Source organism: Pseudorca crassidens, chromosome 1, assembly GCF_039906515.1.
Source record: "Pseudorca crassidens isolate mPseCra1 chromosome 1, mPseCra1.hap1, whole genome shotgun sequence".
NCBI lineage: Eukaryota > Metazoa > Chordata > Mammalia > Artiodactyla > Delphinidae > Pseudorca > Pseudorca crassidens.
Genome location: NC_090296.1, coordinates 34,678,029 through 34,691,613, shown reverse-complemented (window position 1 = coordinate 34,691,613; position 13,585 = coordinate 34,678,029). Strand labels below are relative to the sequence as shown.

Sequence of the window (13,585 nt, the reverse complement as noted above, 5' to 3'; positions counted from 1 at the left end):
AATTGTGGTTTTAATTTGTGTTTTCCTAATGACTAATGATATGAACACGTATTCATGTACTTATTAGCCATTTCTATGTTTTTTTTAAATGAAATATCTGTTCAAATCTTTTGCCTATTTTTTAATTGTTTGTTTTCTTGTTATTGAGTTGTGAGTTCTTTTATATTCTGGATACAAGTCCTTTATCAGATATATAATTTGAAGTTATTTTCTTCCTATCTGTGGCGTCTCTCCTCATTTTCTTAATGGTAACTTGTGAAGTTTTTAATTTTGTAGTCTAATCTATCAGGTTTTTATTTTAAAGACTGTACTTTTGTGTCACCTCTATGAACTTTTTGTCTAGCCAAGGACACAAGTTTTTGCTATGTTTTCTTCTAGAGTTTTATATTTAGGCTTTACATTTAGTCTGTGATCTATTTTGAGTTAATTTTTGTGTGATCTATTTTGAATTAATTGGTAAAGTGAATCTTTTTTTATATTCTGTAATTGTTTGCATAAGATGGGAATTGTTTCTTGAAAATTTGGTAGAACTTGCCTGAAAAATTGTCTGATCTTGGTACTTTCCTTGTGGGAAAATTGAAACAATTAAATAAATTTTTTAATGATTAAAGGGCTATTCAGGTTTTTTATTTCTTTCTAAGTAGTTTTGGTGAATGATATATTTAGGAATTTGCCCATTTTCTTTAAGTTTGAAAATTTATTGTCATAAAAGTTTTCACTGTATTCTCCTTGTCTTTAAATCTGGTTTTATATGTGGTTCTACCCACCCTTTTCATTCCTAATATTATTAACTTTGTCTTCTCTTTCCCTTCCTTTTAAAAAGATCTGGTCAAAGGTTTAAGTATTTTATAGTCTTTTCAAAGAACTGTGCTTTTTGTTTTGGTTCTTTGTTGGTTTTCTTTGTCTTCTACCTCAATGACTTTTGTTATTTTCTTATTATCTCCCTCTATCTAATTGTGTTTATTCTGGGATTCTTATCACCACCCCCCAACTTTTTAAATTACACATTTAATTAATTAATTTTCAGTTGTTCTTCTTTTTACTCTGAGCTTGTAAGGCTACGAATTTTTCTTCCTGCATTCTTTTTGGTGATAAAGTATTTTATTTTTATTTAGTTCTAATAGTATTTAAAAATTTCCATTATGATTACTTCTTTAACTTATGTTTTTTGGGAATGTTTGAATATCTAAATTATTTAATTAAAAATTTACCTTTCACATTTTTTTGTTTGGTTTTTGTTTTTTGCGGTACGCTGGCCTCTCACTGTTGTGGCCTCTCCCGTTGCGGAGCACAGACTCCGGACGCGCAGGCTCAGCTGCCATGGCCTATGGGCCCAGCCGCTCCGCAGCATGTGGGATCTTCCTGGACCAGGGCACGAACCCGCGTCCCCTGCATCGGCAGGCGGACTCTCAATCACTGCGCCACCAGGGAAGCCCTACCTTTCACATTTTAATTAGATTGTTAACCTAATTGCATTTTGGTCAGAGAATTTTGTGTGATATTGAGTCTCAGAAATTTTCTGAGACTTCTTGTTGTTGTTGTTTTTAAATATTTATTTATTTATTTTGGTAAATAAATATGTATTGGCGCTATTGGTAGTGCCAGGTCTTAGTTGCAGCAGGCAGGCTCCTTAGTTGCGGCAGACAGCCTCCTTAGTTGTGGCTCAGGGGCTCCTTAGTTGCAGCTCGCCGGCATATGTTGCAGCATATGCACTCTTAGTTGTGGCATGCAATGTAGGATCTAGTTCCCTGACCAGGGATCAAACCTAGGCCCCCTGCATTGGGAGCATGGAGTCTTAACCACTGTGCCACCAGGGAAGTCCCTGAAACTTGTTTTGATTAATATGTGATCAACTTTTGTAAGTGTCCCGTGTGTGCATGAGAAGAATGATTATTCTCTAATGATTGTGTGTTCTGCCTATGGCCATTAAATTAAGCTTGTAATTTGGGTTGTTCAACTCTTCTTTATCTTTGCTGATTTTGTTTTTCTCAACCTGACCTGATACTAATTCAGAGAGGGTTATTAAAATACTCCATTATATTGTTAACAAATTTACTTGTAGTTTTATTATTTTGTATATTTTGAGCCTATTTAATTATGTTTAAATTAACATATTTAGAATTGTGTATTCCTGGAGAACTGAACCATGTACTATGGTTCTTCTGTGTAGCACTTGTCACCGTTACAGGTTTACTGTTTGTGTGATTAGTTAATGTATGTCTTTCTCATTGGAGAATAAATTCCAAGTGGGCAGGGATTGTCTTATTCCTTTTATTATTACATCCACAGTATTAGCACAGGTAGAAGATACATAATAAGTATTAATTGAATGAATGAATTTGTTTTCATTTATTTATTTTTTAGCAGTTCTTTAGTACTTGTTTGCTATAATGTTTTGGTTCTTGCTGTCTCTCCTACACTCTCCTCTTTGGTCTTTGAATAAGCCAAACTAGGAACTTTTAATGTCATTGCTCTTTCATGGTACAATATTTATTTTCATTTGTATGCCATTTGTTTTTTCAAATTATCAATATAGTACATTTAAGGAATATGATTTTTCTACTTAATTGATTTTTTATTAATAAACATCAATGATTCTTTTATTTTAGGAGTTTTTCTTACAAGTTTTAAAGTTGAATATCTCTGATTTTATATATCTATATCTACATATTTATTTATATAATTGTGGTTACATACTGCTGTTTAACAAATCATTCCAAAACTTTGTGGCTAGAAACATCAATAAATGCTTGCTTATTATCTCACACAGTTTCTGTGAGTCAGGAATTCAGAAGCAGCTTAGCTGGCTGTATTTGGTTCTGGTCTCTCATGAGATTACAGTTAAGATATTGGCTGAGGCTGCCATTATCTGAAAACTTGACTAGAGCTGGAGGAGATGCCTCCAAAGTGGCTCACTGACCTACAGAACTGTGAGATAATAAACAGGTATTGTTTTAAAGCTGCTAGGTTTGTGGTCATTTGTTACATGGTCTCAGTGGAGATGTCTAACCAAATTGCATTGCACGATATTTGTTTCTGGTGAAAAGTTCAAACCTGGAGTCCTGGATATCAGATAGAAGTTAGATCTGTTGAAGGTAAGAGGTAAGGCATCTAGCTGAGTAAACTTAGACTAGGCCTGGAGATGACTTGAGGGAGTAAGAATAAATCTGGAAACATTCTGCTGTCACTTTTATAGCTGCTCTTTCCTGACTCTGACTTCAAAACACCCTAATTTATTTATCATCAGTTTTGATTTATGTGAACTGCACTGAATCTGTGTATGTTCAGTTACAGCACCAAGATTAAAAGTGGAATTAGAGAAGTGCTACTCATGCCAAAGGCAAAGCAGCAGAGGAGAAATCAAAGAGAAACCAGCTCTGCTGAATCACTAATGGAAGCGAGCTACAGGGCTTTGTCTCATTCCCAGGGAACATCAGATTCCTCACTTATGGAATATATAAGCAGATAATTCTGCATCTATTATAACAGTATTGGTAGTAAAGATATGTTTGAAGTTTAAACTTTAAATGTTTGCATTATGTGGAGATCAGACCGTGTAATGGTAGCCTTCTCACATGAGGTAATGCAGATCAGATCAGTGTTTCTCAATTTTTTTTTCATTATCACCCCCTAAGGAGCTTTTTAGACATTTTTTCCCCTAATAAACCCCCGCCCCCCACGAGATTTTAATACCGTAGATACACTGTATATCTGTTTATGTACTGCATGTAGTTCTGTGCTTTATATGGGAAAAGAGTAAAATCCCTCCTTCCCCAATTAAAACCAAGTTTTGCCTTTGGGGTCACTATCATCCCTGCTGAGAGTGCATGACAAAGATGCTGATGTGATTAGGTAAAATTAAAGTTTGTATTTAAAGGGATCATTAAAAAAGGTATTTTCAGGGCTTCCCTGGTGGCGCAGTGGTTGAGAGTCCGCCTGCCGATGCAGGGGACGCGGGTTCGTTCCCCGGTCCGGGAGGATCCCACATGCTGTGCAGCGGCTGGGCCCGTGAGCCATGGCCGCTGAGCCTGCGCGTCCGGAGCCTGTGCTCCGCAACGGGAGAGGCCACAACAGTGAGAGGCCCGCGTACTGCAAAAAAAAAAAAAAAAAGGTATTTTCATACTGTAATCCAGAGATCACAGGACTAGAGTACTGGTCCAAACTCATGTCAGCAAAAAGAGACGTAGCATCTGCATGTCTTGTTTGGAGAGTACCTCTGGAAGGGTAAACCTGTGAAGCACTGACAAATCTTTACAACATTTAAGAGTAATGATTATACCCAGATCCTTGCTGTAAATAATGAGAAACAATGTAGCACGTGTCTACATTATTTGTGTTTCCTGAGTCATTTCTATGCTTTGTTCATGATTTAAGGAGACCAGGTGTCCTCCTTGAGTAGGGCAGTTTGCTTTGGAAGTGACCATCCTACTGTCCCAAAAAGGTAGAGGCAGGACGCCAGAGTCCTGTTTCGGCTTCCTAACTTTTCCTCAGAACAGGTAAATATTTCAGTTCTGCTTCTTTTTAGTTGGCAGGGTGGGCTGTGGTCTAAAGATCACAGGAGACAATAAGTCAGGCCTTGTAAATTCAAGTGTCCACAAGGGCCTTGGCATACATAGAAATGTATCAACAGTGAAACATAAATGCTTTATCAGTCAATTTTGGCTGCTCAAGTCTGCTTACAACATCAGCAAACAGTAATTTTTCTTGCTCATGGGTCTGCAGGTTGGCCAGGGTGGGTCTCATCTCCTTCAAGCTGCAGTCAGATTCTGGTCTGCTCCACGTGCAGCAACAGCAGTAGGAAAACTAGGAGAGATTTCTAATCAGCGTTCCTTGATCTGCTGATGGGATTTGTTTATGCTGCCCAGTGTTTTGAAAGCCAGGACAACTAGGCCTTTGTCCTAGTACAGGAGTTTAGCATACGCGGTTGATTGAATCATTGTTCCTAATTCTTCATTCATTTCCTGATTAAGAAATGAACATCTTTCTCCATAAAGGTTTCATAAAGTCTTTTATATGGCACATATTATATGATTGTTAAATAAATTATTATATCTCTTGACAGTTTGATTTTTTTTTTTTTTTACTGTGTAGCTTGTGGTACTTGTCATTTCCATGTCCTCTTGCTTTTTTTCTGTTCTGTTCTCCCCCCTTTTTCTCCTTCCCTTCCCATTTACTTTAAAAACAGCAGTTGTCAGTATTGAGTAAGAGGGAGTGGTGGAGAAAATTTAAGATATGAAATCTTCCACTGTTGATATAAAGTAATTTAAAATCAAGATTTCTTTCACAAGGCAAAGAGCTACCCAACCTTTCTGATATTGTTTGCTTTTTGTTTCTTTGTTTGTTTGTTTTAGGATTCAGAGAGTGACTCTTAAAAAGAATTCTGTAGGTCTGAAGACCTAATCGTATTTATACATAATAGTAGAGCACATGGAGACGGGTAGTTAGATGCTGGGGGAAGGGGGTCATTAAAAAGATGCTATGGGCTTCCCTGGTGGCGCAGTGGTTGAGAGTCCGCCTGCCAATGCAGGGGACACGGGTTTGTGCCCCGGTCCGGGAGGATCCCACATGCCACGGAGCGGCTGGGCCCGTGAACCATGGCCGCTGAGCCTGCGCGTCTGGAGCCTGTGCTCTGCAATGAGAGAGGCCACAACAGTGAGAGGCCCGCGTACCGCAAAAAAAAAAAAAAAAAGGTGCTGTGACGTTTCCACATGCTCTTTTCTCAGATCAGAACCAGTCAGTCCTTAAATTTTCTCTGCAAAGTATTGGCTTGGTGGATTGCCCCATCCTCATGCCCCTATTTTGAATGTGCGGAAGAGTTACTAGGTAAGATTTTAGGCCCCAATAGGTCCAGGTTTCACATTCATCTCTACCAGTGAATCTTTTTTAAGACTAAAATGACTAGGCTTCATTTTCACTTTAATATAATTAGACTTTCTTTTCTTGGTAATAATTCTCTTCCCCCTTTAAAGCAATTGCTAATATTTGCTTCCTTGTTGATATTCTAGTGATCTTCACTACCGGTTGTTTTCTTTCTGTTCTTTTACATTTCTCATGCAGGATTGTTGAAACTCAGACTCTAACTATATGAAGCTAATTGTATTTTACTGGTGTCTTCCGTGTGTAAATGCTGTATTCACTCTGAGTTTCCAAGAAGCAAATCACTTAGATTGTTCTGGTTTGGCATGTTCTCTCTTTCTAACCACCATTGGAGCTGAACCTGGGAACTGAACACAATTTGAAATTTTGTGGTTTGGCTGCTAGAAGTCAGAGCTAAACTATCTGAAGCTAAAAATTATTAATGTTGAAATGTTTTAACCCACTAAGTAAACCTGAAAAAATAATGAAATTTAACTCCAGCCAGCCCATAAAAATTGCATATAACATATTTTTTTGAGGTTAGAAAGAGAGGAAAAATATATGAAAAGGATCTGAGATTGCTAAAGAATTAGAAATTAGTTATTATAGTTTAAAGAAAATGTTAATATCCAAATTCGAATGCAAAGTAAAGCAAGCATACAGAAGCCAAATGAACCCAGAAATCTTATGTTATTCATGTGATATTCTACTTTTCTCAAGACTGTACTGAATCAGTACATAAAAATAATGATGCAAAGCGAGAGAGAGGCATGGACATATATACACTACCAAATGTAAGGTAGATAGCTAGTGGGAAGCAGCTGCGTAGCACAGGGAGATCAGCTCGGTGCTTTGTGACCGCCTGGAGGGGTGGGATAGAGAGGGTGGGAGGGAGACGCAGAGGGGAGGAAATATGGAAACATATGTATATGTATAACTGATTCACTTTGTTATAAAGCAGAAACTAACACACCATTATAAAGCAATTATACCCCAATAAAGATGTTAAAAAAAAATAATGATGCAGGTAAAATACCAGTTGCACTTGTTTAACTTCAGATTTTTTTTTACATGTTTTCTTTGAAGATGGAATAATAAGATAACACCTTACAGTATCATGGTATTTGATACTTTACTGAATATATTCATATATAACATCTTAAAAAATGTTTTTAAATTGAGGGCTTGTTTCACCTTTCCACTAAAAATCACAAAGCATCTCATGGGTTTAAGCTCATTAAATCTTAGAACATATCTAAAACCGGGCATGTAGGTACTATGTATAGAAAGGAAGTCCTTTGTTCCTCCGTTAGTTAGCACTCTGAAGAGTCATCATTTCTCATTTTCAAGATCCCCTTTCAACTATTATTGATAGAAGTTTCCTTTGCTCTGATGTCTGGTGATTAATTTTATCCATGTTGTCCTTGATGATGATAAAAGGTCCATGAAAAGTGTTTTGGGCTCTTCAAAACTACCAGTCTCCAAAGGACAGTATGTAAGATGGTCCATTGGGTTGTGGGAAAAAGATATTAGAACTTTTATTGGTATTTCAGTTTAAAACATGAAATAAACCTTTATTGATATTTAATAAGTGGATTGACACTGGCATCCTTACTTGGTCTGTATGTTCGACTGTCATGTGTCAGGTATAGTCCATGAGGAAAGGATACAGAAGGTTGACAGGGGCACCTTGATTGTATCTTTATTTTCAACATATTGGGGTGAATTATAGTTCTGCATGTACCTAGTTAGGTGGATTTATTGATTTAACTAAATCATACCTCACAAAGCAGACAAATGACATAAAAAGATTCCTGCAAAGAAACTATGTATTGAAGGCAATACTAATAATGTGAGCAGAAGTGGACCACGTGTACATAAAAGTCAGAGCTGATGACTCTCCTACAATTAATGAAGTAAAAATCAGTGACAGTCTAATCTCATCTGTGAAGACATCCAAAAAATTTGAAATTATAAAGAAAACAGTTTGATATATGGAATTGTATCCATTATTGTTAACAGTGAAACTTCCTCTGTTATTTTGTTCCTTGAAATACTGGCAAATGATAGTAGGAAGCCATCATAGTTAAGAAACACATCACAGGAAGACGAACCTCCACAGGTTTTTCAGTGACTTTTAAAGTCATGTGATACATATTCAATATCTAGAAAAATTTCACTAAAATTAATGATAGGTATTTAAAAGCCTCTTTTGGGTTTTCTGAAGAGCAAAAGGCCAAATGCAATACATTGTTAATACTGTCAGGGACACTCTTGTTCTTCCTGTCCTGTTACAGTAAAGTGGATGAAATAAGACATAGGAAACAACATGGCAACAACTTAAGTGGATTCTTTTGTGAATAAATACTTTCAGATGGAAATCATTGCTGATGATAAGCATCAAGAATTAAAACAAGTTATTCATTGTGGAAAGATGGTATATAATAAAAGTACAGAAGTTTCTAACAGGGCCCAGATTATCGTATTAATAAGCTAGATTCTGTTTCAGTAATGAAATACATGAACTAAATTATTTTGGGGCCACAAAAGTAAAGATGTGTCAAGGAAGATATATTCTCAAAAATAAATGACTTCTTGAATATAAAGCAATGTTTATGAGGGAATTTCCTGGTAGTAATGTTAATGTTCTGATTTTGACAGGGGTTTAGATTGCATATGTATATACATTTGCTGGAACTCATCAAATGATACACTCAAGATTTGGGCATTTCATTGTGTGTAAAATTTACCTTAAAAGGAAAAAAATAATACACATTAAACTCAGGTTAATTATATACACACTGAACTGTTAGGGGAAAGTATATTTATGTCTTTGACTTACTTTGAAATGCATTTAAAAACATCTAAGATGGATTGATGAATGGATAGAAGGATGGATTGATGGATAGTATAGTGTAGTAGTATACTGTACTATATAGTATAGTAACAATAAAATGGCAGTTGCAGAGTCTAGGTGGTGGGTATACGAATGTTCTCTGTAAAACTCTGAATTTTTCGGTTACATCATCCTTAGGCAGTCTATAGCAACACAGAAGCTGATGTCAGATGTGTGAAGAGTGCTTCAGGATGGTACAATTTTTATAAGAACCTGACTGGTAAAGTATTGACTCTTTGTAGTATAGTCTGTAATGAGACGAAGAGTGACCATGAAAGTCATTTGAATCACAAGAGCTTCTTTGGTTATCTCACAGCAAAGATTGTAAAAGAGTTGAATTTAAAGATGGGTGAAACTTTTATTTTTGAGTGAAACTTTTTTAAAATGAAAGGACAAGATATGTCAAATTTGCTGACACTTTTTGTATAACAAGTGGCTATATAATATGCCACCTAGCAGATTGAAAATCAAGCAAGCAAGCAACCAATGGAACACTCTTACTCCATCCCTTCAAAGTAAAGGATATTTTTACAATGAGTGCGAAAGTAACTGCTTCTTAAAAGACAGAGATCAAAATACAGAGTGTTTTTCAAATCATTGCTTGGAAATGTTTCTTTTATCATGTGATTTTTGTCATCAAAGATGTGTATCTTGTGAAAACTTTACTATCTGCACACTTTAAAAAACTTTAACAATATTTTCTATACTGTTAAGAAATCTTCCAAATAGTTTCCTTTGATTGTGAAACTAATTATTAAAAATGTTAAAAGTCAATATATTTTGATTAGTTTACAAGAATAATTAGTTGAGGGGCTTCCCTGGTGGCGCAGTGGTTGAGAATCTGCCTGCTAATGCAGGGGACACGGGTTCGAGCCCTGGTCTGGGAAGATCCCACATGCTGCGGAGCAACTAGGCCCGTGAGCCACAACTACTGAGCCTGCACGTCTGGAGCCTGTGCTTCACAACAAGAGAGGCCGCGATAGTGAGAGGCCCGTGCACCGCGATGAAGAGTGGCCCCCGCTTGCCACAACTAGAGAAAGCCCTCACACAGAAACGAAGACCCAACACAGCAAAAATAAATAAATAAATACTCCTGTTCTCTGTTTAAAAAAAAAAAAAAAGAATAATTAGTTGATATGAGGGAAGATGGAAATTTATTAGTCAGAGTTCAACAAAAACTTGATAATTGGAAAAGGTATTAAAAAATAATGATTTCCTAAGTACAACAAATCATGTATTTCTTTAATTTCAATCCTTGCAGTTTTGCAATTATCACCTTCTCAACTGTAGAGCCATTGCAATTAAGCACTGAAATAAGCAAAACTTAGGAACTGACATTTCAGTTACTGAATTACAAAATATTTAAATCAATATTGAAAAAACAGCATACATAGTTTCATTTATTTTCATTATTATCTTTGCTCCACTAAAAGTGCTAATAAGTTTTTATGAGAGTGAAAAGATCTATACAACTAATATATGTTATGAAACTATTGATTTGTATTGTATTTTAGAATTAAAACAAGATACGAAACTATTTTTAAATGCTTGTAATCTTTATTTTTTAATCCCTATTTCATGTGGTTTTATACTGCATAGAATGTATTAGTAAATTAATATATATATAATACATATGCATATATTGGAGGTTCATACTAAAATTTTTATTTTTTTTTGGTTTGTTTGTTGGAGTATGTAATCAAAGAACTTCGGAGTTCTCACTGATCACTCATGATCTGGCACACTGTTATTGCTAGCAGCAATTATTTATCCTAAAAGTCTATATCATTGTTTTAGAGATTATAAATCAGCACATGGTTTCTAGCTTGTGAGCCTTTGTTTTTTTTAATGTTAAGCTTTGATAAATGAAGTTTACCCTTATTCTAAATTCCAAAAACAGTAGTTCTCAAATGTAGAGCAGCATCAGTGTCAACTTACTAGAAATGTAAATTTTCAGGCCCTATTTCAGACCTATTGTTAACCAGAAATGCTGGTCAATGAGCTTGCCAGGTGATTCTAATGTTCACTCATGTTTGAGAACCATTGGCCTCCATGATTTAGACTCCTGGGTCATCCCTTCTTATTTCTTCCTGCTTCATAGTATATCTGAGACAGTTTCTTCAGATCTCGTGTGTCTCAGTCTTAGCTTGGACTTCTGTTCATCTCTACCTGAGATTTTCTTCTCTCCTTTCCTCCTCTTCTTTTCCCTTCTTCCTATTGTGAAAAATTGTTCATTAGTGTTATCCTCACAAAAGGGATAGTGTTCTGGTTCTTAAAATTTGGATGCCACAGCCAGTATGACAAATAGCATGTTAAAGGGGATATTTTTAATATTTTCAAATTAATTTTTGTTAACTGCTTCCTGTTGGACTCAAATATGCCTGTGATTAACATCCTATTCTTTTCCATCTATATCCTCTTGTTTTTGAATTTTATAATCTCAAAATAGCTTTCCACCAACTAAAATTTTAAAATATACACTTCAAAGTATGAATCACCTAGATTCAGTAATTATTGAATTTTGTTTTATTTGCTTTATCTCTCTTCTGCACAGACACACACACACACACAGACACATAAACTTCTTTTCTGATTCATTTTGAAATTAAATTGTATATATCAATACCTTTTACTCCTAAATACTTTTAAGAATAAAGATCAAAGTACCTTTTAGTGGGACTAGTACAAATGTACTAGTACTAGTACAAAATTGTTTTGAAAGGCCAATTTATAACAAATGCTAAACCAATTATTAAAGCCTCTTAAATATTTTCAAGATCTTTCTATAAATGTCTTAATGAGGAAAAGGTATAGAACTCCAAGTTGTGAATTTATAAATGAATCCTCAAGGCTTTCTCAACCAGTTTTTCATCTGAACTACAGAACACAGAGGATGGTCTGGGTGACTATTTTCTCACTTCTCCCAGGGATGGTGCATAACTAGTACCAATTCAGATGCATAGGGGGGAAGTTAATTTATTACATACAAGGGGCGTATTAGAATGTTCTCTCTGGGAACCCAGGTTAGTTGGACTGTATATGTAGCAAGTTCTTAAAAGGATTTTGCTTTGATTAGATTGTAATGTTTATACAAATAATTTTTTTTTTTAATTTTAGATTACAGGTCCACCAGGTTGTGGAAAAACTCAGTTTTGTATAATGATGAGCATTTTGGCTACATTACCTACCAACATGGGAGGATTAGAAGGAGCCGTTGTGTACATTGACACGGAGTCAGCATTTAGTGCTGAAAGGTGGGAGATTTTATAATTTTTCATTATAATGCTTTATTTTTGTAACTTATGTATAGCATGTAACGTTTACAAACAAGTTAACATTTTTTATTTTTGAGAATACAGAGTGTTAGATACTGTTTTAAAGGAATTTTCCTTTTAAAATTAACACAGGCAGCAATTTCTTTTTGCCTTTTCTATCCCTTTCTTATTGGTTTGAGTGGGGCTCCTGAATAAGCTGTGTTTTGCAGAAAGTCAGGAAGAAACAAGTTTAAGAAACAGAGAGAGGTATGTAAGTAGAAAATGGAGAAGAGGGAAAGTTAATAAGACAGACAAAAGGTAAGCTGCTTTGTAAGTAATTACTAGTTGGAAGTAAAATATTAGTGAATGGAAAAATTGCAGTTTTCAAAACATTTTTTGCTTGAGAAATATTTTACTTTAATCTTTGAAATAGTGTGGTATTAAATGCAAGAAACACACCGATGATAAGTATATGCATGCTTAGAAAGAAAAGATTTCCTTAGTTTGGCAAGGACCTTTATTTTAACATTCTATGAGAAAGGCATTCAGTCATTTGCGTAACTCTGTATACCTGAAGATAAGTCTGATCTCCTCTTCCCCTGCTCTGATTGACGTTGATAAGTAGCAGTGCTTTATATATCTAGAGAATGACTCAATTCTGCTTTCTTAGCCAAGGTATAGTATAGGTATAGTTCTTTGGGTCTTTCTCTAGTTATGTCACAGTGAATCTTACTTATTTCTCTCTAAGAGTACTACAAAGATCAAAGTGTATTACCTGACCAGATAAATTTCAAATGGATTATTTTGCCTAGAGCTTATTTGCTTTGTTCTACATCTCTTGATTATCTATTCTTTCTAAGTATATGCCACTGGTTTGTCAGCTGTTTGAGTTTGTGTTATATCCTTGTATCTTGAAAGCCAAATCCTACGACTGACTCATACTAACTGCTCAGAAAATGTTTGATAAATGAAGGAATTGACAGGTATTGCTCTCAGATCGTGGAATCCAGATACCATTTCCTACTAAAAGGAACAAGGGTTCCATGGGGGAATGACTGATTCTAGCTATGGAGCAGAAAGTTTTGTTTGTTTGTTTTAGTAAAAGGCAAAAGATTTATTCAATCTGAAGAGAAACTGGAGTATTAGGAGGTTTTTAAGTTGAGTCTGAAACATCTTATCTGATAACAAGAAAGCTATCAAAGACTAGCTAAGGGAGGGTCAGAAGGACTCTGGCGTCAACCTGAAGAGCTCCCACTGGCCAAAGATGAAACAAATTGAGCACCAGTAGAACAATAATAGAAGTTGATTGAAACACATGGAATATGTTTAAATTCATGAGTCTGTAATATTAAGAAATGAAAAGCAGGACTTCCCTGGTGGCACAGTGGTTGAGAATCCACCTGTCAATGCAGGAGTCATGGGTTCGAGCCCTGATCTGGGAAGATCCCACATACCATGGAGCAACTAAGCCTGTGCACCACACCTACTGAGCCTGCGCTCTAGAGCCCATGAACCACAACTGCTGAGCCCGCATGCCACAACTACAGATGCCTGCATGCCTAGAGCCTGTGTTCCACAA

General features: G+C 35.7%; 1 protein-coding gene across 5 annotated transcripts in view; it reads left to right on the top strand.

Moving 5' to 3' along the window:
• Positions 1–13,585, top strand: part of RAD51B (RAD51 paralog B) — a 692,465-nt gene that overhangs the window by 29,344 nt on the left and 649,536 nt on the right. For all 5 annotated transcript variants that reach the window (XM_067732518.1, XM_067732498.1, XM_067732489.1 and 2 more), the window contains exon 5: positions 11,870–12,006. In XM_067732518.1, coding sequence (XP_067588619.1) covers positions 11,870–12,006 — 137 coding nt within the window. The remainder of the gene's footprint in view (positions 1–11,869; positions 12,007–13,585) is intronic.